The following is a 26,846-nucleotide window of genomic DNA, read 5'->3' as shown; positions in this document are numbered from 1 at the left end:
TATGTTTGCACGTGCATCGTTGTGCTATGAAGGGCCATTGCCCAAAACGTCGCCGATTTTATATACGTAATTTTTATTCTAAGGCCAGTGTTGAGGAATGTGTTGACTTTTGTGTTATTCGTATGCGTGCGTGTATCTGTGTTTTTTGTCTGTGTGTATACATGTAAAGGTGTGTGTGTGTGTGTGTGAGCGCGCGCACGTGTGAATCTACGTGTGGGCATGAGTGTCTTTGTAAGTCGCTTTATCTTCTGGCTTAGATCTGGATTGTCATGCACACACAGTAATAATTAACCTCGATTGTCGCTAACAACCAACTGCTGACTTGACACAAACGAATACACGTGTAGTGACTGAATCGGAGACACTAAGAGTTGAAGGCACTATGTTTATTTACACGCACCAGCGGGTTAACACTTCCTCGACTACGGTTCCCAGTCAGGACAGTTGGTAGACTGCCTCGCTGGCGACGCCGAGGTGGTGAAGACGGAGACGACGGTGAAGACTCCAACGAAGACTCCAGCAGCAGCAGCACAACGGGGATCCCGCTCATAACGACTGCCAAGAGGTCTCCTCCCGAGGCCCCTCCTATACTGTCAGCGTGGCCTGGCTCCGCCCTCGGCCACGCCCCCTTTCTGGAACCTACTAACGGGTTTCTTGGTGTGCCCTTTCCGTGACCTTTCCCCGAGATCCCTCTCTGGTCTATCACGTGGCCTGCTGTCGGTCAGGGCTGCCGTGAACTGCAGATCCCCTTCCCCGCCAGCAGCAAGCGCTATGCTGCTACATCGCTAATTCTATGTCACTACACCTGCACCATTGCACTGTGATCATCATCATCATTATCAGCAGCTATGGTCAATCCACTACTGCGTGAAGGCCTGCAGACCGCCAAAATCAGAATCTTTATTTATCCTGGAGATTCCGAGGGGCTATGCAGCTTTTTTTTATATAGCTGTACAGTTGGGGCGGGTCATAAAAGTTGCAACAACAATCAATAGGCACACGCAAAACAACGACCAGAGTACAAAGTATAGGAACGGTAAGAAAATGATTAAAAATAAAAAAACGCAAAATGAAGTATGTCAGTTTAAAATTGCATAAGTACAGCAATTTCCAAGCTTGAGCAAGACAGAAAAACAACAGCAACAACAACAGTCCCAGACCACACAAGATAACGACGCACAGTCTCTCAATAGAATTGCACATTCATACCAACTGACGTCTCCCTTGACCAATTCACGTCTTGACCTTCATTACGACTCCTTGACCTACATAATGTCCCCCCTTCGCCTGCTCCATTGACCTACTGGACAAGTCACCTACTGATCTAGAGCCGTCCGGGCCTGAGCTCCGGAAAATATATTTCCCAGCTCCTCCTCCTCCCGCCACTCCCTGAAAAATTAAGCCCGGTCATAGAGCATTTGTTGAAGAATGCCTTAATTCAATTGGAACGCTGTAATCGTAAAAACAAAAAAATGTATTTACTGAATAAAAAAACAGCAAACGATGCAACTGATTTTTTAGCAGACCATCCCAATGCTGAATAAATTCCCTTCCATGCTCAAATGACTCAACTGGGATGACACGTGCCACAAAAAAAGTTGGCAGCAACTTCCTGAAGGAAAAAAAAACAGTCTCGAGACTCGGCAAGGCTTCACGTACCGCGTAAGCAAAAAGCAAGTACACACACGACGGTTCATCACGCCCCGCGTGTCAGTGCGACTCGATCAATTGTCGACTCCACCTCCAGATGTAAGATTCGGGCTGCGCTGTGATCACTGCGTTCCAACAGTCGGAGGTATATTCATCATCGCTCGTACAAGAGGCTTGCCAGTGGCGATGTTCACACACCGCACCAGGTACTCATTTGAGGCTGAGTCGTCCTTAGGGAGACCCAGCACCGGTTTAAATAATCGTCACATTTGGAAGTATTACATCTGACACCGTGACGTCGAAAGCACGAGGCCCCCCCAAAGCGCGGGGCTCGGGGTGGTCGCCCCGATTCATCGTACCCTCGGTGGCTGCTCTGCCTGCCATTCACACTGACCGCTCACACTATATCTTAAAACTCCCCCTCCCCCCCACCATCTCTCCTCCCACTCTCTCCACCCACTCCCTTCCTCTTTCTGCTCTCTCCGAGAAACTTTCCTCTCACTCTCTTCCCCCCACTCTCTCTCTCTCTCACCGCGGCGGCGACGTCGTCGCTATGTCGCGTTGCTGAAGGCGCGCGCGCGCGTTCATCGGCTCCCGTCGCGTGTCGTGGGAGTGCAAAAGTCATCGTCTCGTCTCTCCGTCTCGTCTATCCGTCGTCGACGAACATCGGCGGACATCAAAGATCGCGCGCGCGCACGCACAGCAGCAGCAGCAGAGCGCAGCGAGCGAACGGATCGCTCGCTCGTTGCGGTGATCGCCATCGCATCGGCATCGGAAGCGAGGAGGGACGAGGACGGCAAGAAGCTGGCTGTAGCTGGGAAGGCGGCTCCCGCTGCTGCTCCTGCCGCCGCCGCTGCCGCTGCTGCTACCTGTGGTGAGCGAGTGACCTACTTGTCGAGCCGTTCCCCCGCCTTCACAGCGCTTGCGCCATCACTCTGTTATCAAGTCTACATGGCGGAGTGGGTGGGGGGGAGGTTAGGGGGGGCTCGTCTTCGTTGTCACGGCTTTTCTCTGTGTGTGTGTTTTGTATGCCCCCAGGAAATGTTGCCAACAACGTTGGCCGGTGATTGGAACTGCTATTTGGGCGAACGTTCGCCCAACGTTGTTCTCCACCTATCTTTTGTTGCTCTCCGCTAAACCGCGTGGTTATTTCTTGGTCTGTCTTGGTTTGTTCCCCCCCCCCCCAATTTATGTGTCTCTCTGCGTTGCATGCGTTGCTTGCGTGCATTGCGCGTTGAACTTATTTCGCACCGTACGTAACTAACCCTCCCCCCGTGCTAAGCGGAGGCGTGTTGCCTCTCCACTGTGGTTGTTGACGGGTAACCGGTAACCGCTTTCGTGGTCGGTTTTCGGCTCCGAGAGTCACGAAGCGGTAACCGTTTCCGGTCGAATTTGAGCAATGAACGACACTGATGGGCACGGTTCAATAACGTCCCACGCTCGCTGGTGTCTGCGTGCCGGTGAATTCTCTCTCCGTGTGTCTCCGGCGTCTCCCCATCGCCGTGCATCTCTCTGTGTCGTCTAAACTGCGTGTTATTGATAGGGTAACCGGTAACCGTTTTCGTAACGGATTATCGGCTCCGACAGGCACGAACCGGTAACCGTTCTCCGGTTTATGTGACGAATAAACGCGCTGCCTGGCACGTGTGGATTCGTACACATGGCGTGGTGTTTCGTGTGCCTTGGTTTCCTGAGTCACAGTACAAATTGTTACGCATTGTCACCTGTCTGGACACGTCTTTGTATCTCCATAGCCTCATCTGCGTCTCTGCGCTCCGCGTGTCTCATGCCTGGCTTGACCGAGTGACCTATTGCCCTGTGGCCTCGTGCGGTGGTGGTGTAGCCGGTAGCGCTACGCTGCGCTACAAACCCGATTCCAGCTCACGGCCAACACCGGCGACGATTATAATATCTGAACCGGCTTTGGGCCTCCCCTAGGTCGACTCAGCCTCAAATGAGTTATCTGGTGCGGTAAGCACCGCCACTGTGGAGATAAAGGCGGTCGGGCGTGGTCCTGGCCACCCACACCCTCGTGTGCTGTTGCCGGCCTTTGTAAGTGCTCACTAATAGCACTTGCCCCTACAGCCTGTGAATCTTTGACTTTGCCTTTACTCAGCGTTTTATCAACCCATTGAAATGTACATATAATCAAAGGACCAATCAGATCTCGTTAGCTAATCAAGATTTTGAGTCTGGATTGTTTTTTTTGTTGGGTGACCACTTTGCACAAACACAGGTGTTATAAGAGTTATGAGCAGGAAAGGGCAGCGCACGTTTGCTGAACTTCGTCCGCGACGTAGCCACCTGTGCTAACCGGAGGTGCAAAAGTTCCATTGCTGTGTTGTGCTTCATCTTCACCAACCCACACAGGACCAGCGCGGCGAAGTGTGGCCAAATAGCCTCACACGATCCGCCCCCATCCGTCTTACGAGACGATGACTTGGCCCAGTGGTGCGTTCAGGGTGCTTCAGTTGGTGGCTGAGTAGCCCGGTCCTCGAACGGCCAGATCCTAGGTGCGCTTTTTCCACAGGGGTTTCCCATTCACTTCGTCAGCAACCCACTCAGTTAACCACCCACTCACCCACTGACTCAGTCAACCTCCCACTCACCCATTCAGTCAGTTCAACTTCCCACCCACTCAGCCACCCACTCAACAAACCGCGCGAGCAGCAAGTAGATCCTCCCACAACTCGAGCATTCGCACCTCTCTCCCTCGGCTGTGTCACGCTGCCCTCGTTTCGTTACGGGGCGCAAAGATTATTACGTTTTTCGTAGTGCGGTGGAACGTGGCTGGTGTATGAAGGCAGGGATTGCTGCGCGGGTTCAAGAGCTGGACAATATCAAAGCGACTTCAGGGGCTGTAATACATGCGCACTGTAAAGTGCAAAGATAAAGATCTCCCCGTATGGCCTTAACAGACTGTTGGGGCAAGTGCTGTTAGCGAGTAGCACCTATGAAGGCCGACACGGCTCACGAGGGGGTGGCTGGCCAACACTACGCCGGTCCGCCTTTGTCTCCCCGGTGGTGATGTTTTACACAGCACGCCAGGTACTTATTTGAGGCTGAGTCGACCTAGGGGAGGCCCAGGACCGATTCAAATAATTGTCCGTGAGCGGGAATCGAACTCGGGGTCGCTGGGTTCGGAGTGCAGTGCGCTAACCGCTGCGCCACCGCTCCGCACACCGCAACGTACACACACCGCAACATACACACACAGATACGAATCCCGCACACGAGCCACGCGCCTTGTTGTCCAGAAGCTAAGTGCGAGATAAGGATGTTGGAAATGAGAGAGTTGCAGGTTAAGTTAATACCTGGTGAAGATTGACAAAGTAAACAGAGAGAGAGAGAGATATCATTAGCAGTCGTTGTGAAGAATGCAACAAAAAAAACTGAGTAAATAAGCAGGCAATCCATCTCCTTCATGTATCCGTCTCTCCGTGTAAACATATAAAAGTGTTTATTCAATCATCTATCGGGCCCCAAAGCCATCTGGGTTGGCGACGTGCGTTGCGAAATAAGTTCAACGCACGTGACTATATCATGTCAGCAGCGTCGATTCAGCACGAGCCAAAAATCCTCCGGATCGTTGTTCGACAACAGAGCGTCGCATCAGCACGCTCAGGCTTTCTCGAATCAGCGCTTGCTTAAAAAGATTGACTCCCAGAGGGACGTGGGTGCGATCTTTGTGTTTAAAAAAAAAAAGCGGTTGGGTTTTTTCACGTGAAGAGACAAAATCTACTTCCTAGGAGGCATTGTCTATTGATAAGGGGTGCCGCGGTGGTGAGGTTATCACGCTTGCCTGGTGTGCAGGAGGTCCGTGGGTTCGATCCCGACTCGACATGTGTATATTTGGAGTTTGAATGTCGATCTCCCCGTGGTCACGTGGTATTTTATCCAGGACCTTTCGGTTTTTTTAAATCAACAAAGCGTGCTTAAGAGTATTTGGCTGCTTTAAATTTCCACATGATGATAAGCCCACTTTGTTGAGCTAACATTTGTGGTCAGGCCGTTTCTAAAATAGAGAGCTATATCGCTCAGTGGGCCTGACCTGGTAAATATATATTCTTTTTTAATATAGTTTTACCTAAGGCGCAGTCCAGAGATTTCCCTCAAAATCGAACCACCGCCTGAGGTGGCAAACCCTCTTTGCTGCTTTCGTGTCCGTGGCATTTTTCAACCTTAAAGGTGACAAGTGGATGTGGCCAATCAATGCATGTGACACATGCATTGATTGGCCACGTCACGAAATGGATATCACCAGCATCCCTGGCAATGTCGCAGGTGTCCTCCTTCGTGGTCGTGAGCCGCCAGTTTTTAATTATAACGCGGACACCCGCAGCCGCCAGGAAGTCTCCAGTGTGTGTGTGCATGAGTGTGTGTGTGCATGAGTGTGTGTGTGCATGAGTGTGTGTGTGCGTGTGTGCGTGTGTGTGCGCGTGTGTGCGCGTGTGTGCGTGCCCCCCCCCGCCGCACCCCCAGCACAACGAGAAACTCGGCACGCTCAGCAACAGCGCGGAAATTTGCCCCCTGCTCACCGAAGTCAAATTGAAGGAGGCCAGAAGAGAAGAGGCGGAAGGTTGGACACGAGTTGGGAGCGACTTGCGCCTGACGTCCATCCTCGCGTGTCCGACACGCCGCCGCCCTGATCATTTCGGGTCGCTCTCGTCCCACGCCAAGCCAACGACGGTGGCTTTGCGTCCGCCGATTGTGGTGTGTGCTCCCGCGCGCCGTTACCAACGCGGCGGCCACCGTCGCCGGAAAAAAACGCGTGGCTTGATGGGGCCACCGTGAAACAAGTGGAACGTCAGCGAACCCGCGGCGTCAGCGGCACGATGGAGGTTGTTGCAGACGACAAAAGGATGAAGACAACTTGAAATTCACAACTTCCCAGCCCGTCGTCAACCGACTGCTGGGTGAACGCCGCCGCATCCCCTATTAGTGAATGGGAGTTGTTTGGCCATACTTCACCACGCTGGTGAGTGCGGGTTGTGAGGCGGGGGGGGGGTGGACGGGGGTGAGGGGGGTGTGCCCCTGGATCGTTTCAAGATAGCCGTGGTCACGAATCAAAACTCCGGGTCACCAGCTTCGTAGCGCAGCGTGCTATGAACTTCCCACGCGTGTCCCACGCAGGAGGGATGAGTCGGTCACGCATAGCTGGCTGGCTGCGGGTGCACAAGATTTGTCCGTGGTGACTCATCGTCGGTGCCCATTTTTCAAATCGCTGCTCTTTTTTTATTTTAATCGCATCGTATGGCAATTCCCTCGTCGGTCATTCCACCAGCAGCAGCAACAGCAGCAGCAGCGACAACGGCAACAGCAGCAGCGACGACAACAACAACAACAGCAGCAGCAACAACAGCAGCAGCAGTAGCAACAACAGCAGCAGCAGCAACAGCAGCAACAAAATCAACAGCAGCAACAGCAGCAACAGCAACAACAGCAACATCAGCAACAACAGCAGCAGCAACAGCAGCATCAACAACAGCAGCAACAACAGCAGCAGCATCAACAACAGCAGCAGCAGCAGCAGCATCTCGAACATTCACGACGACGTCGCTCCACGTGAGCACCTCCACCGCCGCCTCGCCAGCGTCGAGGTCACCGTCGAGCGCCGCTAACCCGGTGCGACCCCTCGCAACGGCGTTTTTGGCTCAGCCATCGAACAAAGTCGGGTCGGGTCGACCGCATCGCGCGCGCATTCAGATCCAGGCCACTGGAGCCATCTGCACTTTGAAATCAGCTGGATTGAAAACTCATTTCTTTAGAACTGCTTTTTCGATAAAATAGAATATAACAACAACATTCAAGAATTACTCAACGATGGCAGCTATACAAAAATAAAAAGAGATCCCATCAACAGCCTCGTCATACAAACCAACAAAATCATTTCTGATTCAACCGCATTAATTGATCAAACCAAACAGTTCTCGTTGAAACCTGCTGCTGCCAGGCCACCAAGATTATACGGCTTACCAAAAATACATAAAGTAGATACACCCCCTCGTCCAATCGTCTCTGCTATCAACTCCCCCACCTACAAACTGGCTCGTTTTCTGTCTGAAATCCTGCGGCCTTTCACTGGAAAAACCACCTCTGCGGTAGAAAATTCTACTCACCTGGTATCGATAATCACGGGTATTTCCCTGTCCCCAGACGACCTGCTTGTTAGTTTTGATGTAGTTTCCTTATTCACCAAAGTTCCTGTACCTGACACCATCGCAATCATTGAAGACTTGGTTCATCAAGGACTAAACACTGAGGTACCCCCCCTGGTGAGACACTGCTTAACCAATACATACTTCACTTGGAATGGAACTTTCTACAAACAAACTGAGGGCACCCCAATGGGCTCCCCCCTATCTCCGGTTGTAGCCAACATTTTCATGGAGAAATTTGAGACTGACGCCATCCAGACTGCCACTCTGCGCCCAACCTTATGGAAGAGGTACGTGGATGACACTTTTGTCATCTGGCCACATGGCCGGCCTGCTACAGACCAATTCCTCGACCACATCAATTCCATACACCCAGCCATCAAATTTACCATGGAAGTCGAAAAAGATGGCAAGCTACCTTTTTTGGATGTCCTAATAAAAAAGAGACCTGATGGTTCAATGAGCCACTCTGTTTACAGGAAAGCTACCCATATGGATGCTTACCTGAAACCGGATTCCCACCACCATCCATCCCAGAAGAATTCCCTCATCAAGACTCTGCACCATAGAGCCCAATGCATATCCGACCAGGAACACATAGCCAGTGAACTCAAGCACGTACACCAAGCTCCTAAGGCTTATGGTTACTCCGAGTACACAATCCGCAAAGCTATCACTCCAACCATGAAGAAGGACCCTTTTGAGGAGCCTTTCAAAGCCATCACTTTACCCTACATTGTGGGGATCACAAAAAAGATCTCCAAAATCTTGAATAAACACAAGTTCCAGGTCCGATTCAACACATTACATAAAATCCGTGATCTGGTTCCGTCTGTAAAAGTTGTGATTCCGGACATACAGTACCCTGGCGTCTACAAACTAAGTTGCCTCTGTGGTAGTAGTTACATTGGAGAAACCAAACGACATGTCTCGGACCACATTCGTGAACACAAAGCAGACCTAAAAGACGGTAGGACCAACACCTCGGCCGTGGCAGATCACTGTTATAATTCAGTAGGCTCACATGACATTGACATCTCCTAGACAGAGGTTTTTTGCAAGCCATCTGGCTACCATGAGAGATTCGTTCATGAGGCTATCCACATATAAAACACACAGACGATTGCAACCGAGAAGATGGATTCTGGCTTAGCAATCATTGGAAGGATTTGATAAACCATTTCGGGTCTTAATTGATTGTTCACGCTTACGGTGGCTTTCAGACCGCATCCATTATTTTTCGTCTCCCCCCTCCTCTTTTCCGAACATAGATGGACTCGTCCATCTGAATAACTGCCAAATCGCCCTCCGTGGTGCTAACGTTTAAAAAACCGCCACTTTTTTCAAATTTTCTTGCTGTGGTTTTTCACACCTGATGATGATTGCTTGTGTTGCAGTCGAGACGTCGTGAGAATGTTATTGTTTTATATTTTTATTATCTTATTGTTTCCCTTCTACGTGACTATACCGAAAGAACCAAGAATGTACTTTTTGTTGTTTGGTCTGTTGTCCTTCCCCCCCGCACCTCCGATTGGCGCGGTTGGCTGCATACGGTGCAAACGAAGTTCAGCATTTACACATACTGGCCATAGGCTAACATTGCTCATAGACTCAAGGTTGCACCTTCGATTAGCGCGCATGGCCTACGTACGGTGCGAAAGAAGTTCAACACACACACATACGTACGCAATCTCCTGCCGTGCCGTGGCGTGCGTGCGTGATCCCGGCGTGCAACACGCCGCCCGCGCACGTGAGCACATGGCGCATGGCCCCGCTTCACAATACAAACCCTCGGCGAAGGCCCAGTCAAGGCAGAGAGCTTTGCCAAAAATATCCAAATTACGTATCGCGTTTCTGAGAATAAACATTTTTGGCGGAGTGTTTTGGGGAAAATTGACGATGAAGCCGGCGACACGGTTTTTCGATTCCCTTGTGCCACGGCAAGTGATGCCCGCACTCCCCACCCCCGTCGACCAGCGTGGTGAAGTATGGTCAATAATATCTCCACGACCGACGCAGCGCGGGAAACCTACGTTTGACAAAGTGCTGTTAGGAGGTACATTTGTTATGAGTATTATTTTTAACGACAACAACTTATATGTCTATGTGCCCGAGTAAACTAATTCTGATCGGGCGACTGGGCACTACTGTGCACACAGTTGTTTTTCTTATCTTGATTGTTATACCGATATCAATCCAGTGTTTAAAAAAAACACGTCTTGCTGAAAACTCACAGGCATAGACAGCCCAAAGATAAACCAAGCCCAGCGTCTTCCTGTAAAGCTGTGGAGATGTGGATACGGGATTTGGTGATAACGAAAAAAAACACGTTTGTGCCTCATTGTGTGGGATACTTTTAAAAGCCCGCTTTCATGAGCCTCGCTTACCCACCTTGCGATATCTGAAACGTTTACGTGAGATGCCAAAAAGCTCGGCTGTAATCAGCCTCGTGCCTCTTTCCCACTGCACAACACTGAGCCGCGCCAGATCATTCCCAAGCCAGCCTTGGCGTAGCTTAGGAGCAGCCAGCTTGGGTTTTTCCCCACTACACAACAACACAGAGCCTTGTGAGGCCCATCCCAAGCCAGCCTTGGCGTGGCTCAGGAGGAGCCAGTTTGGGTTTTTCCCACTGCACAACACCGAGCCCATGGCCGTTGCCATTGCACGGAATGGATGGGCCGAGACGCGCGTAGGCGATTGATTCGGTGACGACGTGTCCTCGCGGTGTCACCAACTGCCGCGAGGACACGCAGCGAGCGTGGCATCAGCTTCGCCTCTGGCCCTGCCTGCGCCCCCACCCCCTCTCCGAGACAGAGTCAGACGTCTCGTGAGGCCGCCATATTGCGGGTCGGTTTTGGATCGGTACGGAAAATAGCCCAGTGGAAAACGACACGTGGCCGCGAGGTGCCCTGCGTTGGCCTGGGCTCGGATTTAGCCAATGGATAAAGGGGTCTGGGTTCCAGAACGAACAGGGAGGGCTAACACACACGTGTCTTCACAATTGGTCTTTGTCATTGATTACGGCATTACTAATTACATTAGTAATGTAATTACTTGTGTAATCAGTAGCAATTTAACCGGTAAATTTCCCGCACCTCCGATCAGCAATGGCTGGCTACGTATGGTGCGAAAATAAGTTAAACATACAGACATTCGAATCGTAAACTTTATCAGGAAAGTCTTGACAGTCCGCTGAGTGCTTTAGTCACGATACTGCATTGGATGTATGCCACGCTATTGACACATACAACACAGGCACACAGAGAGAGAGAGATAGAGAGACACGTGTTATGAACAGATAAACCGAAAAAATAAAGAGGTCAAGTTTCAGAGAGGCAAACGCGTGAAGAGGTGTACGCATGCTGCCTTGAATCAATCCACTGCTGGATGAGCGCCTTCCCACGACGCTGCGGGGACTTTTTTGTTTAACCTGGCGAGCCGATGACGGATTCTGCTGAACCGCCACAGCAGCCGATAAGGAACCTGTCCATGCATGGCGATCGCACATCCAAGCACCGTCCGGGCTCCAAAAATCCTGCTTGGCTTCTGAGATCCGACGCGACAGGGTGCGATTACGAATGATTTGTTCAGAGTGAGGAGATGGAAAAGGGGGCGAGGTGGAGAGACAAAGAGGGGTTGGATGGGGGTGAGAGAGAGGTGGGGGGGGGGGTTAAGATAGACGGACAGCTGGAGATGACCGGGTAAGGAGACAGAGGAAGACAGACTAGGGAGACAGATACATCGTCCTGAACAGACAGAAACAGAAAGGCACACATGTATGTATGTATGTTGAACTTGTTTTGCGCCGTACGTAGCCAACCGTGCTAATCGTAAGTGCGGGGGAAGGACAACAGACTAAACACAAAATCAGTTCTAAATAAATGAGTTTCCAATCGAGATTTAAAAGTGCATAGCTCCAGTGACGTACACGCCGCGGCTCGGCAATGTGTTTTTGCGAGGCGTCCCGTCGAGTCGTGAACTGAAATAATCGAGCCTCGTTTATACCACGCTCCACACCACCGTTTTGAACGTGTCACGGCCGCAATAGCGGACGAAGGTTCCAGAAACAGCGAGACAGACGGCCGACTTGAAGACGCGGAGCGCGAAGGAACCGAGAGACGGGGAGAGGATTGTTCCTGAGACATAGAGAGAGGGACTCTGCTATTGCCACCCCCAAAAACACAGAACGTTCCAGACACACCACTGCACCGTTTCTGAGCGTTGACAGCGTCCCATTGCCTGCCCGAAACGGTGCCAATCTTGGCAGCGTTAATAGCGGCAGCGTCGCCCGAGTTGACTGCGAACAGCTGGGCATGCGCAGAGCCGCCGACTACTTCGAGTAAGAAGGTCGCCCGAAGGAAAGGTCAACGCATCACGAAAGGATCAACCTTCTGGAGTCGTCAAACCAATGCCGCAGCCACATTTCTCACGCTTCCTGATCATCTTAGTTGTGGCGTTTTCATTGTGTTCGCGAGGCACTCCTGTTTGAGGAAGTTATATCATCTGCAAGGTTTATAGACAGGCCTTGCATGCGTATGCGGGATAGACAGCTGGGTACATGCGTTGACGAGGCATTCCGTGCGAGCGAGCGGGTAGGTGGGTGGGTGATTACACAGAACAAGACAGATTGTATCCGGGGCTGGTTAGTTAGACAATATTGAGTGGGTAGGTAGGTAGGTGTGGGTGGATACAGAGGAGGAAGACGAACACTATATCTGGGTGGGTTGGTAGGTGAGCAGCAATGGGCATAGGTATCGAGTGTGCAGGCGGTGCAACTGCACCGGTGCACCAGATGGGACATCGGGGCACAGGTGCCGGACTACGAAGGACGGGACGCCTCATCGCATTGTCGGCGCCAAGGTCCCATGCCAGATGTGCTACACCACCGGGAGGCAGGTAGATAGTCAGGCAAGGTAGTTCAGCAAACAGGTGGATAGGTGAGGTAGATAGGTGTGTATGTGAATGTGTGTACATGGGTAGTAATGGAGGTAGCTGTGTCTGTATGTGGGGAGGATGGGTAGTCAGCTAGAAGCGTAGCTATGCAGGCAGATGAGAGGTGTAGTCAAACAGGTGAGTTGGAAAATACGTAGCTAGGAAGACAGGCAGGTGATCAGGCAGGTAATCAGGCAAGTATGTTGTTTTCTTTATTTTTTCATCATGATGAAACTGGCAAACAAGGTCCGGTAGATATAAGAGCTTTATAGCTCATCGGATTTCTGCCCAGTTTTCTGATTGTGGGTTTTTCCATCGTCTGCCTTCGCCTCCGTGCTCTGCGTGCAGGTCTTCGAGACGCAAGGGGTTGGGATTCGCGGGCGGGAGGCGGCGGCGGTGGGATTGTTGCACGGCTGACCTTCCCCGTCGCGGACCATGCGGGGAGCATCCCTGCTCACAGCCCCCTGACATGCAAGCGAAGAAGGCAAGCGGCCCCGGGGGGCTTCAACCTGCACCCTCGGTCGTCACGTTCACCGCACGCTTTAGGATTTACGCAGTTGGCTCTTTTTGTTGTTGAGTGTGTGTGTGTTTTTTTTTGTCGGAACAGAAACGCGAGCCCCTGTGCGCGTTTTTTGGGGCGTCGCAATTCACGGGGGAGAGGGTGGGGGGGGGGGTACGACTCCCGATGATGCAACTGGGACCACGTGCAGGAGGGGAAGTGAAAGGTGGGGAGAGGCAGTGGGGAGGAGGAGGGGGGGGGGGGCCCACCGCTGCCCCCCGCTGCCCGCAACCAAGCAGGGACAGACACTACGTCGTTGGGGGAACAAGATGAACATTTAAATGGGAAGGGGTTAACTGGGGAAGGTGGTGGGGGGGGGCGGGAGGGTAACGTGCGTATGTACGTTGAACTTCTTCCGCTACCGCACCGTAGCCCGCCGTGCTAATCGCTGGTCCCCGTCTGCACGCGAGCGCGTGGCCGAGGCGCCGCCGTACGCGACCCGTGGTGCGCGTGCATCTTTTGTGTTACCCGGAGGGATTTGAGGCTCACCCGTCTTAGGCGCGGCAACTAAAGGCGAGGTCGTGAGCCTCAACTTGAAGAGGGGTGAGGAGTCGACAGCACGGATTGCTGGAGCACAGTGAGGGTATTGGACTTGGGGAAGGGCTAGCAGTGAGGGTTGCGGGCCTTTGCTAGAGACTGCTTCGGTCGTGTGCTTAGGGCTAGGCGTAGAGCTGGGATCGTCTTGACTCGTGTGCTTAGGGCTAGGTGTAGAGCTGAGATCGTCTTGGCTCGTGTGCTTAGGGCTAGGCGTAGAGCTGGGATCGTCTTGGCTCGTGTGCTTAGGGCTAGGTGTAGAGCTGAGATCGTCTTGACTCGTGTGCTTAGGGCTAGGTGTAGAGCTGAGATCGTCTTGGCTCGTGTGCTTAGGGCTAGGCGTAGAGCTGCGATTCCCTTGGCTCGTGTGCTTGGGGCTAGGCGTAGAGCTGGGATGTGGTTGGCTCGTGTGGTTAGGGTCAGCGGTAGGGTTACAACTCTGGTCTAGTTAGCTAATGTGCTGGCATTCCACGGCAAGGGCTGGCTTCAGTCTGGGCTCGTGTGCTCAATTCCCCCGAGGAGCGTAACGAAACGAACGTCCTCCTCGCCTCGTCGCAGATCATCCCGGCGGGATTCGTCACGTCGCTGCTTTGCCTTGCAGCGGCGGCGTCAGCGGCCGCCACCGATGACTGTGTTTCCGAAGTTGTGGACAACTTGGGCAGTCTCATTGAGAACTTTGTAAGTACCGGTGAGATGAACAGAGCCAGAACACGCACGGTGCTGCAGAGCGCTGAGTGTGAATGGCAGGTGGTGAGCGGTGAGTGTGAGCGGTGAGTGTGAATGGCAGGTGGTGAGCGGTGAGTGTGAATGGTAGGTGTGAGCGGTGAGTGTGAGCGGTGAGTGTGAATGGCAGGTGGTGAGCGGTGAGTGTGAATGGCAGGTGGTGAGCGGTGAGTGTGAGCGGTGAGTGTGAATGGCAGGTGGTGAGCGGTGAGTGTGAGCGGTGAGTGTGAATGGCAGGTGGTGAGCGGTGAGTGTGAGCGGTGAGTGTGAATGGCAGGTGGTGAGCGGTGAGTGTGAATGGCAGGTGGTGAGCGGTGAGTGTGAGCGGTGAGTGTGAATGGCAGGTGGTGAGCGGTGAGTGTGAGCGGTGAGTGTGAATGGCAGGTGGTGAGCGGTGAGTGTGAGCGGTGAGTGTGAATGGCAGGTGGTGAACGGTGAGTGTGAATGGCAGGCAGAGCATCCGCCTAAGGTACGGTGAATCGGGGTGACCACCCCGGGCCCCGCGCTTTGGGGGGCCTCGTGCTTTCGACGTCACGGTGTCAGATGTAATACTTCCGGGCGAAGGTGGGGGGGGACCTCCCCCCCCCCCCCCCCGAATGTGACGATTATCTGAACCGGTCCTGGGTCTCCCCAAGGACGACTCAGCTTCAAATGAGTACCTGGTGCAGTGTGTGAACATCGCCACTGGGGATACAAAGGCGGCCGGGCGTGGTAGCTGGCCACCCACCCCTTCGGGCGCTGCCCCGGCCTTCCATAGGTGCTGCTACTCCCTAACAACACTTGCCCCGACTGTCTGTTAAGGCTCTGCGGGGGATCTTTGTCTTCGAGTAAAGCTTCTTTTTTTCATCAACGTGAGCCTGTTCCGCATTTGTCCACCGCAGGTCAACCAGCTCCCGTTGGACTACGGCGTGACGATTTGGCATCCGCAGGACAACACGGTGAGAAGCCGAAGCCGTTGCACAACACGAACATCCCCGCAGATCAGCCGCACGACGGGTGTGGCTCTCCTGTGTGTTGTGCGGCGCCGTGTCCAACGTTTCGCTTCACGTGATGGGAGCTTCTCCAGGAATGCCGTACAACCGAAAAGAAAACGCGCCCGAGAACCACCGGGCACAGCAGCGAAAATCGGAGTCGCTGTGCGATGAGTTTGTTAATTTTGTCCAGTGTGTGTGAACACAAATCGTGAGCGATGAGTGTGAGCGGTGAGTGTGAGCAGTAAGTGTAAATGGAAAGCGTGAGCGGTGAGTGGTGAGTGTGAGTGGTAAATGTAAATGGCAAGGGTGAGTGGTGAGTGTGAATGGCAAGTGTGAGCGGTCTGAGTGGTGAGTGTGAGCAGTGAGTGTGAGCGGTGAGTGAGCAGTGAGTGTGAATGGCAAGTGTGATGCTGTACTGTCAGTGGTTAACAAAGACAAATAACAATTAAACACACTGCCTTAGGACCCGTGATGTCATTTTTGCAAGTGTAGGCCATGGTGTGATGACGTCACGGTCCACATTTTCCAAAAAGATGATGGAAAAAATGACACCACAAATGTCTCAGTCCTCCGGTCCTGCGCCTTAAATAGATGGCGTGATGTCATCTTTCACAATTTCTGGCGACTGCCTGACGATGCTGGCTGTAACCATCAGCGAAACGGCCGCCACCCGATCGCTAAACGTTGTGCGGATCGCTCTCTAGCAAAAACATTCCGCACCTCCGATTAGCACGGCTGGCTGCGTACGGTGCGAAAGAAGTTCAACGCGCCATGCGTCCCTCGCAGTGGTGGCGCTGCTGAGGCTGTAATAAACTGGCACGTTCATGCATCACTCGACGGCTTTTGTCGACTGGCTGTGTCGGGTGGTGAAAGGCTTTACGACACGCAATTTTACTCGCACGGGCGATCTGACCCCAAACATCTCGAAACCCACCAGGACGGCGAGAGAGCCAGCAGTTGGAAAGGGGGTCTCGGGGTCTGCGCTGGGGCTTGTGTTTGGGGTCTGTTGGCTGCTATGCTAAGGGCTAGTCCAGGGGTCGGCAACCAGAATGTACGTTGAACTTCTTCCGCTTTGTGCGTAGCCAACCGTGCTGGTCGGCGCTGTGGGAAATAACAAGAAAATAACAAGAGGGGGGGACATTTTTTCGAATTCGGTTTCAAGAGCCGCAATGCACTGTGGGTCAATACGAGACAGTGGTCTTTAATAAATAACGTCACGAAGTGGCCCTCAAAGAACCCCAGGTTTCTTGTGCAGTGCCCGGGTGGGGTGAAGGGGGTCCTTAGAAGTGGGCCCCGTCGCCATCGTTGCTAAGGGGGTCGGCGATTTCACCCTCAAGTTTGATTTTCCGCTTTTTGGGGGGGCAAACGGTGCGCCCCTTTGTCTTCCTCTCTCCCTTACAGAATTCGGAGAATTGTTCCGAGAAAAACCCCTTTGAGATGGCCCTGGAATCACTGAGCTCTCTGCTCAAACAGCTCCACAAGGGGAGCAATGTGAACAAGAGCGGCGAAAGGTTACTCAAGACGCTCCAAGACATCTGCCATTCGAACGAGGCGAGTTGCAGCGACCCTTTTTGGCAGAGAGTATGCGCGGCTACGCTGCTGAACGCAAAAGCAGCGTGCAAATGAACTCGGCGCCATTAAAAAGGCGATGGCGCGCACGTAAATCATCGTCGTTGCCATCTCCGTCACCGTTGTCGTCATCAGACGTGATCAATAATTTCCACTGCTGGGTGAAAGTCTCCCCATGTCACGTCAGGAATTTTTCTTATTGCGTTTGGCACGTTTTGTTCGGCACGTTTCGTTTACATTTACCAATTGGCTGTGCCAGGTGATGGTTGTGGTGGTGGTTTAACGACGCATTGACACCGATAAAAGCTAAACCCAAAACAACCTTTACCATGAATAATATTGGTCGCGAAAGCCTACGTGTTAATCATAATAAATATAATAGCAGTCAAAATAATAAAATAATAATCATCATCATCATCATAACCGCGTTGTCGACCACCAGACCGTTTGCCTTTGCAAAGCGCGAGTGAAGCCGGACTCGCTCGCCACGGCCCTCAAGCGCCTCGCGGACGACGTCGGCAAATCCGAAAGGGCTTCCAGCAAGTGCCGCTCCAGCCCAGCGAAAACGACGGACATCGAGAGCACAGGTGATGGGCGACTTTGGGCCTCGGTGTCGCCCTCCACCAATGCCACGGTTTATGGACGCGTTCCAGTCGGCTCCGTTGTTTGCTCCGTTCCCTTCGGTTCCGTTCGTATCCCGTCCCATTCCGTTCGTTCCGTTCCGTCTGAGCGTTGTGTTCCTTCCCGTCTGTCCGCCCATCCGTTCCGTCTGTCGCGTGCTTTTCATATGTGTGCGACGGACGGAATGGAAGCGCTTCTGCTCTTCCTCCTGATATTAGGAAGCTACTGGAGCAATGTACTTTGAAATCATCTAGATTGACAAACTCATTTCTTTAGAACTTCTTTTTGTGCTTAGTTTGTTGTCCTTCCCCCCGCACCTCTCATGAGCACGGTTGGTTACGTACGGTGCAAAAGAAGTTCAACATACGTACGTACATGTCACGACACTTCTGATGGGCAGGCTGCTGGCGGGAGCCCCCATCCATGAACTGTAATCCAGCCTCTGGTGAAAGTGACTCGACTCGTAGCGAACGCAAATTTTATTCGAAAACGCCGACAGATATTCCTTTTCTTTCAGTGTGAGTGTGGTCGTCTTTTGAATATGTATTCATACCCCCCACTTCCCCACCACCCCCCCCCCCCAATACAAACATTCCTTCCACCTTCCTCTATCCACAGCCTCGCCCGTTCCAGCATCCGCAGCAAACACAGATGCCACCTCCAGGCTGGTAGTGCCACCAGGTAGGTCGTCGTCTTATCTCCGGCCCGAAGCCTAACCCCCGAACACATTCGCTCGGTGCTACGACGCTGCACGTGTGATCTATTCAAGAGCCGATGAGTCCCACGCCTCCAACAAGTCCGTGGGCAGTCCCAGTTAACTGCATTGGCCGTGAGAAACCAGTGGGGGAGCGTGAGTAATGCTGCAAGATTTGCAAAGTTTGCATTTCGTCCTGGCATTTCGGAGCAACTATTAACGTTGCTAAGTTGTCCATTGGTAGATATTTTTTTAAAAACGCAACGCTTTCCACTGCCTCATAACACGTATTTAGTTTTTTTTTCCTATCCTGGATTACGCGAACGAACAACAGGAAATGTTCACAGTGTTTCGGAGTATATCCCCATTGGTAACAGGAGTTGAGTGGAGCATTTGTTATGATAGTGCAAAGCCCTGTTAAATGTAAACAACATAACCTCAAACACCGCTCGCCCCAGCGCATGGTCACTGGCAGAGCTGCACCACCATCACACGCGATAGCCACGCTATTGGCGTTCCCTCCGCGTAAGCCAGTGGTTCTCAACCGGGCGGAATGCGGAATGCTGGGGGTAACGTCTCTATGTCCCAGGGGGTACGCGAGGTGATTTATAAACGTGTGAGATTACATCGTGTATGAGAGTCATTGGTGAATAATCACATATGCATCTGCCAATATAAAATAACTACGATAACATTTGTATCCATATGGTAACCTAGAACGATATAAAAGACGTTTGTGAACTCGCTGATTGTAAACAATGTGTTGTTTCCAAGAGTAACCAGCGAACGTGAACAAATACAGTAAAATCCAAAGCACTGGTATATCAAAGCACTCGTATATCAATTGTGATCACGTGACGCTCGGCAGACAAGACGAATACGTACTGCTCGTATTGCAAGACCCTCGCTCGTTCATCAAATTAATATTTTTTGCTCGTCTTGCAAAACACTCGCAGACCAAGTTACTCGCAAGCCAAGGTTTTACTGTAATGTCATACATGCAGAATTCGTTTTTTATTCACTTACAGTTTCTAGCTCGCTAGGATACCTCACAAAACGGGCAATTGGTTCAAATATTGACATTCGTTATTCATACGTTTATTTCCCAGAACCATGTTGGGTCAGGCAAGGGAGTACTCGGTTGAAACGAAATTCCATCAGAGGGTACGGTAGCCAAAGAAAGGTTTAGAACCAATGGCGTAAGCATTGCTGTTGTCAGTTAAATATTTGATCGTATCGGACGCAAACCTCGTCACCTTTCCCTCTCCACAGCCTCGTCCGCTCCAGCTGCTGCAGAAAACATGACGGCAGATGCCACCTCCAGGCCGGTAGTCTCAGGTAGGGCATCTTTTTTTCATCTCCAACCTGAAGGACTAAATCCTAGTACTCTCTCTCTTAGTAATAACAATAACGCCCGTGTGACCCTTATCAAGAGCCGATACATCCCACCGCTCCGACAAGTCATTGGGCAGCCATTTTGCTGTGAGAAACCATAGTGATGGTGGTAATTCCACATTCCCCGTGATGGGGCCTGCGTGTGCTTACGTCCCGGCAATTACTGCAGACCATCTCACTTTCACCGAAGCGGTGCGGACTCCCCAGACGTTAAAATAATGGTCGGGAAAGTCGGTGCGGCACGTTGGTGACGTCACTGATTAGTGACGCACTTCCTGTCGTTAGTCCACCACCAATTTTGCCAAATCGCCTGATGAAGCTGGTTGTAATCACCAGCGAAACGCCGTACTCAGTTTGTAAATGTTGTGGGCTTACTCTCCAACTTACCGGTGCGCTGCAGTAGCAACCAATTGTCATGTTTTGTTTACGTGACAAACCTTACTGATTGACTGTGTCGGGTAGTGGTGGTGGTGGCGGGGTTTTTTTTTACGCCACCTTTATACTTACGCGATCTAACGCGAACTTTGTTTTTTGTGAACTTACGTGCAACTGAATTCCAGTTGGATGTTTTTACCTCCGATGTCCATTCTCTTTATTGTTGCACTGTACTTGTTTTGTGATTTCTGGTGACTCGGGACACTCTTGTGAATGAGATTCAATCCTGGTCCCGTCCCTCCGCCTCCACCTTGGTCAAACAAAATAAACGTGAAACTTGCAGTGACTCAGGCTTTATGGGGAACCCACAGAGTTATGTGTGGGTCAATGGTGCCATGTTAGTAAGTCTAAGAAGCCCTAGCACGGATGCCAGCGGTGTCAATTATAAACTTATTCGTTAAGTATTCATATGGCCCGGCTCTAAACTCCAACCATGAACGAACCTCGATTGATAGAGCGTGTTACGTTATTGAAGCTCCATAGACGAGGAATCTCCATTGATTGGAATTAATCTCATTAATGGGGCTCCACGGGCCTCAATTAAGCTCTGATCGATGGAATGAATCTCCATCAATTGATTGAAGCCCCAATTGAGCATAAGCTACGCTCCGTTAACAGGGAATGAATCTCTACGTCGATTGAACAAATCTCCAGCGTCGTGCGATGCTTCGCTTCACCCCCCGCCCCTGTCTCCCCGCACCCCGCCCCGCCCCCCGTTCCCCCCCGCGTTGGGTCTCTCCTGCAGCAGACCACCATTGTGCAAACGGAGACAGCCGAGTCGGAATGTCCGCGGAGTCGCCCTCGGGCGGCGACACTTGGAAGATTTTCGCCTGGGTCTTCATGGGCACCACGGGCGCGCTCCTCGTCTACCTCGTGGTACGCAATAAGAACAACGCGGCCAATGGCGGCGCCCCTGAGGGCAAGGCCGCAGCCACCGCGTGCAGCTTTGATGACCGGGCCACCCCTGACGACGTTCGACGACGTGGCTAAGACGGGGGGCTCGGCAACCTGCCGCTCCGGGTGGCCGAGTGCTGCCCTTCTAAGGGACCCTTCGTGACGCCGCTCACGTGCGTCGCGGCTCTTGAAATTTTGAGGGCTTTTTTTTCTGTTTGTTTGTTACCGAATTCGAAAAAAATGGCTTTTCTTGTTAGTATTTTGGTTGCACCAACCCCCGGGGCTGAAGAGCGGGGGCTATTTATGTCATTAAATATGTTCCTGGCCCTTCGACGTTGGAATGTGAAATAGGGTCACGAGCTAGATTTAATTTTATTATTGTCTGGCATGAAGGAATGGCAGGGTTGTGTGCTAAGCATTTGGAAACAATAATGGCGGGCGCTGTTGCAGAGGTTCTGCAAGTTGTAAGCCACAGAGCAGGGGCCAGAGGAGGCTCTTTGTGTTTTCACATTTAATCGAAAGCAGATGCGATGCTTCCGTTCAAAGACTCAATGTCTAACGTGCGTTTGAGGGCATGTACTCGGCATTACGGAGTTTAATGATATGACAGTGACCGTTTTTCTTGAGTTAAAATGTCATTAAACGAGTAATTGTGGGTATGAACACTGCTGCAAAAACGCAACGAGAGGCCGGGGGGGGGGGGGAGGTGGTCAGGCAGCCAAAATAACAAAGAGAGCCAATTTTCTTTTCAATTCGGTAAAAAATAAAAACTCAATATTTAAAGCGCGAACCTTAAATAACTAAGGTCACGGAGCAGTGCCTTGACGGGACTGCACGCGGTGCTCCAGAGCCACGGGTTTGCCAACCCCCTGACCTCGGCGGATCGGGATCGGCATGGAAACAATGATGAGTCGAACGATAGCAGGGCTGAGAGCGCTTTTTATCACGAACGGACACGGCAATGAACAGCATCGTAGCAACGTGACCACAGAAGAGACACGTCGTGCCCAAAAACAAACCCACAGCCGCGGGACGACGCGTGGAGAAGCGCACGCAGGGAGTGACGTTTGAGAGAGCGATTGAGGAAAAACGTGGGTCAGAGGTCGCGCGTCACCTTCAGGTTTTTCCCATTAGATCGAGTTTAGCCGCGGGGCCAGGGTTGGACTCCGAGCCGGACGTGAACGCCACCGCGGGCCTGCGGCGTGTCGACTCAGCCGGCGTGTGCCGCGCCTACCTGCGTAGGCGCTACTCGCTCACAGCACTTGCCCCAAGAGTCTGTCGAGGTTATATGGGGGGATGCTTGTCTGTGTGCGCAGGCCGGGTGGTATTGCGAGAGGCGACGCCGCTCGTTGACGACCCACTGGTCTCTGAGGAACCGCCACGTGCCACTGCAGCACGCCGAGCTCCAGATTCTCATGGGCTTGCCGTCTGCCACAGGGATGGAGGCTGACAACCAGAGCGACGACCCGGGCACCGTCGACAACCTCGTATGACCACCGCGGAAGGCGTCGGTGGTAAAGGCGCCCGTGACCCATGGCGCGACCCACCACGCGACCATGGGCCGACGGTGCTGGTAGCCGTTTTACTTCCCAGGCGGGCACCCACCACCTCCGTCCATCGGCGGGACCGTGCGGAGAGCAGCTGTCGTCGTCGTTGTCGTCCTCGCCGCCACCGCCGTTGTCCTCAAACGCGCCCGACTGCCGCTCAAAGCGGTCAGCCCTCCTTTTGAGCCGCGTCTTCAAATACTGTGGGGGGGGAAAAAAAAACTGAAAACAGCCACCACCACCATCACTGCCACCGTCACCGACCGGAAGGTGGCCCTGCGTTTCGGTGGGAGTGTTGGGGTCTCTCTCGTTGCTCCCTGTCCATTAGACCTTGAGCCAGTATTTAAAATCCCCCGCATTCTTACACCAAGGGCCTCGTCTATAAACGCAGCAACAAGAGCAGCAGCAACTGCTTTTGACTTCCTTGAGTCATGTGGTGCAGACCGACGGGCGTTGCGTGTTTTACACACCCTGAAGAGGTGGCGATGATGATGACAAAGACGACGATTTTGAGTTATTCCTGATCAGCTCTGATCCCAGTGGATGGGAGTCTCACATCGTTACGGTTGCAGTTTCATGAACACAGCAGCAGCAACAACAACGACGATCGATTATTGCCCTGCCATGGAGCGGCGATCTTTTAATACCCCCCCCCCCCACACTGCCCCCGCCCCCCCCCCCCCCCAACATTGACAGCTGCGAATGTAACGCCAGACCCTGGCCCGATATGAACTTTCACTTTCCCAAACTCCTGAGCCAGCCACACCGGCGACCAACCTCCACTCCAGCGCTTCGAAAATAAGGCGGGGGGGTTACATGAACAACTCGACGGCAGCATAAGAACGTAACGCCAACCTCTCCCCGGGCCTCCGAGCATGCGGCTCCAGTGGCTGGAAACGTCGCTGCGTCATGGAGCACGTGGGCACGGCGTGGAGCACGTGGGCACGGCGTGGAGCACGTGGGCACGGCGTGGAGCACGTGGGCACGGCGTGGAGCACGTGGGCACGGCGTGGAGCACGTGGGCACGGCGTGGAGCACGTGGGCACGGCGTGGAGCACGTGGGCACGGCGTGGAGCACCCAACACACGGTGGCGCAGAGGCAACGGCAGAAACCCCCACGGAGCGAGCTGCGGAGGGCCGCGTCTTGCCGGCTTCCGCATTGTCGGCCGGCTTTAAAGGGGTGCCAATTCCATCCACCGTGGAAGGAACGACGTTCATCCAAGTCAACACCCCCCCCCCCCCCACCCCCCAATGCCGGATTATCCTAATAGCAAAAGTAGCTACATATGCTACGGGCCCTGCACTTACAAGTGCCCCACGCTAAATGCTTGCAAGCTATAAATTCCTGGTTCAGTGATTCCGCACTTGGTCCATTACTAAATAGTGCTAGACTGCCTCAAACTTTTATGAACGACTGGGTGTTTAAGGTTAGCGACTTGCCATATTATCTGGCTGTATAGCAAATGAAAAAACACAATTACTTTACTATACAAGTTAAACATTTGTGTTATAATTTTTGTGTATTTATGTTAATTTTACTTTTAGTTAGGGCCCCTTTATAACAAATGCTACAGGCCCCGCACTAGCTTAATCTGGCACTGCCCCCCCGGATTGCAGAGTCAGAGGTCGTGACCTGACAAGGGAGACGGTTTTTGCGAGGAGAGGGAGTGTGGAATGTACACTTGGGCGATTTGCACGTCCTCGTCGCGAGGGTGAGGAGGAGAAAGGTGCCAAGCACCAGGTTGCGTTCAAGATGCGTGATGTGTATCCGGAAATGTATTTTAACTTTAAAACAAAAGAGTTGCTTCGAAAAGAGATAGGCACCCAAGCTGTGATGTGTAAAATATAAAGTATGGTATGTGTTATGTAAGTATTTATGTATATATCTTATAGACGTATAAATCTTGACTTAAGTTTTACTAAGCATAGGACACAAACGATGTCAATTTCACGGCCGTGAACTCACAACAACGTGTAACAAACAACTCACTCCACTCGCAAATAAATAGATTGCCTTCACATCAACTGCACCCTAAATGCACGTCTTAAAAATATATATATTTTTTCGGGAATAACAGAATGAGCACTTCTTTGGTTCTTTCGGTAAAGTCACGTAGAATGAGAATGAAATAATAAATTAATGAAATAAAATAACACAATAAAATTCTCACGACGTTTCGGCCACAACACAAGTGGCCTTCACCTGATGAAGGCCACTTGTGTTGTGGCCGAAATTATTTATTATTTTATTATCATTCTATGTGACTTTACCAAAAGAACCACAGAAGATGAATCCTTGCAGTCACGAAAGCTTTAAATCGAGAATGAGCACTATACGATATGTGACTCCGTGGAAAATATGAGTTGTTTTTTTTGCAATTGTCCGATATTCCATCCATTCTTCCCGATGTTCTCTTCTTTCAGCTCCGTCGCTCCACACGTCCGTCAGTGGTTGTGGTACCTGTACGGGGGGAGAGTGGGGTGTGGGAGAGTGGGTGGGGTGGGTTGTTGGGGGCGGTCACTCTAAACGCTCATGAAGTTGGTCCGAAATGAACTAAAACCTTGACTTTAAGCTTTCGTGATTGCAGGAATTCAACTAAAACTTTAAGACAGATTTGCGTCGCTATTTTACGCACTTCGCCTCGCCAAATAACGCCCGCCAATTCGATCAAAGGGTTGTGTTAAAAAAAGATATATTTAAACACAGATTTCAGACGCAAACCAGCGCTGAACAACCGACATTCCTCGGGCATCTGTCCACGACGATATATTAAGGTCACACAATTGCAGGAAACGATGTTGAATATATATATGGGTTTAACATCCCAAGGCATATCCATGCAAGACTTTGACCATCATCTGTGGAATTCGGTCAACTTAGTGATTGAAACTTATAAAGGAGGGGATTTTAAAATCAGTTGTTTTTCTCCCCACTGGCTCAGGACTACAAATACTTCTAAAGAGGAAGTACTTAACAACCAATATTACTTTTCTCCCTCTTTTTAATTTCGAAACACGCGTTCGTTTATAATTTTTCCCAACAAATTCAAAGCGGCAAAGTGTTTGTACGTCGTGGACTTGACAACGTGGGAACGAACTCCCTTTGATGAGAGGAAACAATCAGTCCAGGTTCGAGAGGTCATCATGTCAAGTAATGTGCAACCCTTTTCCAATCCACTGCTGGATGACGGCCCTCCTCACACCGTGTCGGTCATCGGAATCTATTCACCGTACTTCACCGTGGGTTGGCGATGGGGACGTCGAACCTTCTCTGCCTGCGTTGTTCGTATCGCCGGTGTGTTCACCGCTATGCCAGCCGCTCCGCCCGTGGTATCAGTCACACTACTCGCCTTAGAGACGACGGTCAGTGAAGCCGATACGTCAATGCACTGGTTGCACTTCGAATAGCGTCGCGAGACTATGCGGGAGGCTTTGTCGGGACCTTTGAAGCTTGCGAACCTCATGACCTTCGTTATCTGCGACGCGTTTTTTTTTAATGTTAATCCGCCCGCTGAATGGGATAAGGCCTGTCCACGCCGTGTCAATCGCGGGCAATCGTTTGAGCATTACTTGGCCACTCTGGTCGGTGGCATTTGGTGAAAAAAGTTCCTTGTACAGAGGGGCGGCTCGGGCATCGCTCGCCACTGATGCCAGCACCCTGTGGCCAGGAGTCGAACTCAGGAGAGCCAGGTTCCTAGCACAGCAGCGGCCAATTTTTTTTTCCCCGCCTTTGCTTGAATAGCGGAGGGACTTGTCTTCATGCTGCAGCTACTGCTCTGGCTTTCACTTTTGAGCATAGACTCAAGATGTGTGTGTTTTGTGTATTCGCCTAAACGATTAAAGCAAGTGATTTATCATGGAATCTTGCAGATTGAGCCGCACTATTGAGCAATATATATAGCAATTTTTTTGGAATGTAAAAAAAACCTAACCTTTTGCAATGAATGTGTTTGTCACGTTATTACATGTTCTTAAAAAGTGTGGGGGGGGGGGGGGGGGCGGGAGGGAGGGGGTTAGGGAGTAGGTTGTTTTTTATAAATATTTTTTACTCGCGTAAACGCATCGAATTGTGTGTTCATCGACGCGGCGGTTACCCTAACAGCGTGAGTATACCCACAAGACTCTCGGTTTTAATAAAAAAAAAGGCAATCGTCGGAGAACGCG

General features: G+C 51.7%; 1 protein-coding gene across 3 annotated transcripts; it reads left to right on the top strand.

Annotated features, from left to right (window-relative positions):
* Positions 1-1,795: 1,795 nt before the first annotated feature.
* Positions 1,796-26,846, top strand: LOC116952232 (uncharacterized). Of its 3 annotated transcripts, none has more exons than XM_032971414.2 (10): positions 1,796-2,524; positions 13,089-13,224; positions 14,392-14,511; positions 15,438-15,494; positions 16,932-17,081; positions 17,542-17,686; positions 18,339-18,401; positions 19,687-19,752; positions 20,993-21,120; positions 22,455-26,846. In XM_032971414.2, exons 2-10 carry the CDS (start codon positions 13,210-13,212, stop codon positions 22,629-22,631), a joined length of 921 nt encoding a protein of 306 aa, XP_032827305.2. In that variant the 5' UTR covers positions 1,796-2,524; positions 13,089-13,209; the 3' UTR covers positions 22,632-26,846. The 3 variants fall into 3 exon arrangements, with proteins under 3 accessions (XP_032827305.2, XP_032827296.2, XP_032827315.2); XM_032971405.2 differs by having other exon boundaries at positions 1,797-2,524; positions 20,990-21,120; XM_032971424.2 differs by having other exon boundaries at positions 1,798-2,524; positions 20,990-21,120; positions 22,576-26,846.

Source organism: Petromyzon marinus, chromosome 3, assembly GCF_048934315.1.
Source record: "Petromyzon marinus isolate PM22_M1 ecotype Great Lakes invasive population chromosome 3, UKy_Petmar_22M1.pri1.0, whole genome shotgun sequence".
In the NCBI taxonomy this organism is placed as follows: Eukaryota; Metazoa; Chordata; class Hyperoartia; order Petromyzontiformes; family Petromyzontidae; genus Petromyzon; species Petromyzon marinus.
The sequence above is the reverse complement of the archived record's forward strand: the minus strand, read 5'-3'. Positions and strand labels throughout refer to the sequence as shown.

Coding starts and splice junctions, on each gene's coding strand:
- LOC116952232 (XM_032971405.2), top strand. Junction 17,082..17,541: donor ACATCTGCCATTCGAACGAG/GCGAGTTGCAGC, acceptor GTCGACCACCAG/ACCGTTTGCCTTTGCAAAGC. Junction 21,121..22,454: donor CGCTCCTCGTCTACCTCGTG/GTACGCAATAAG, acceptor CTGTGTGCGCAG/GCCGGGTGGTATTGCGAGAG.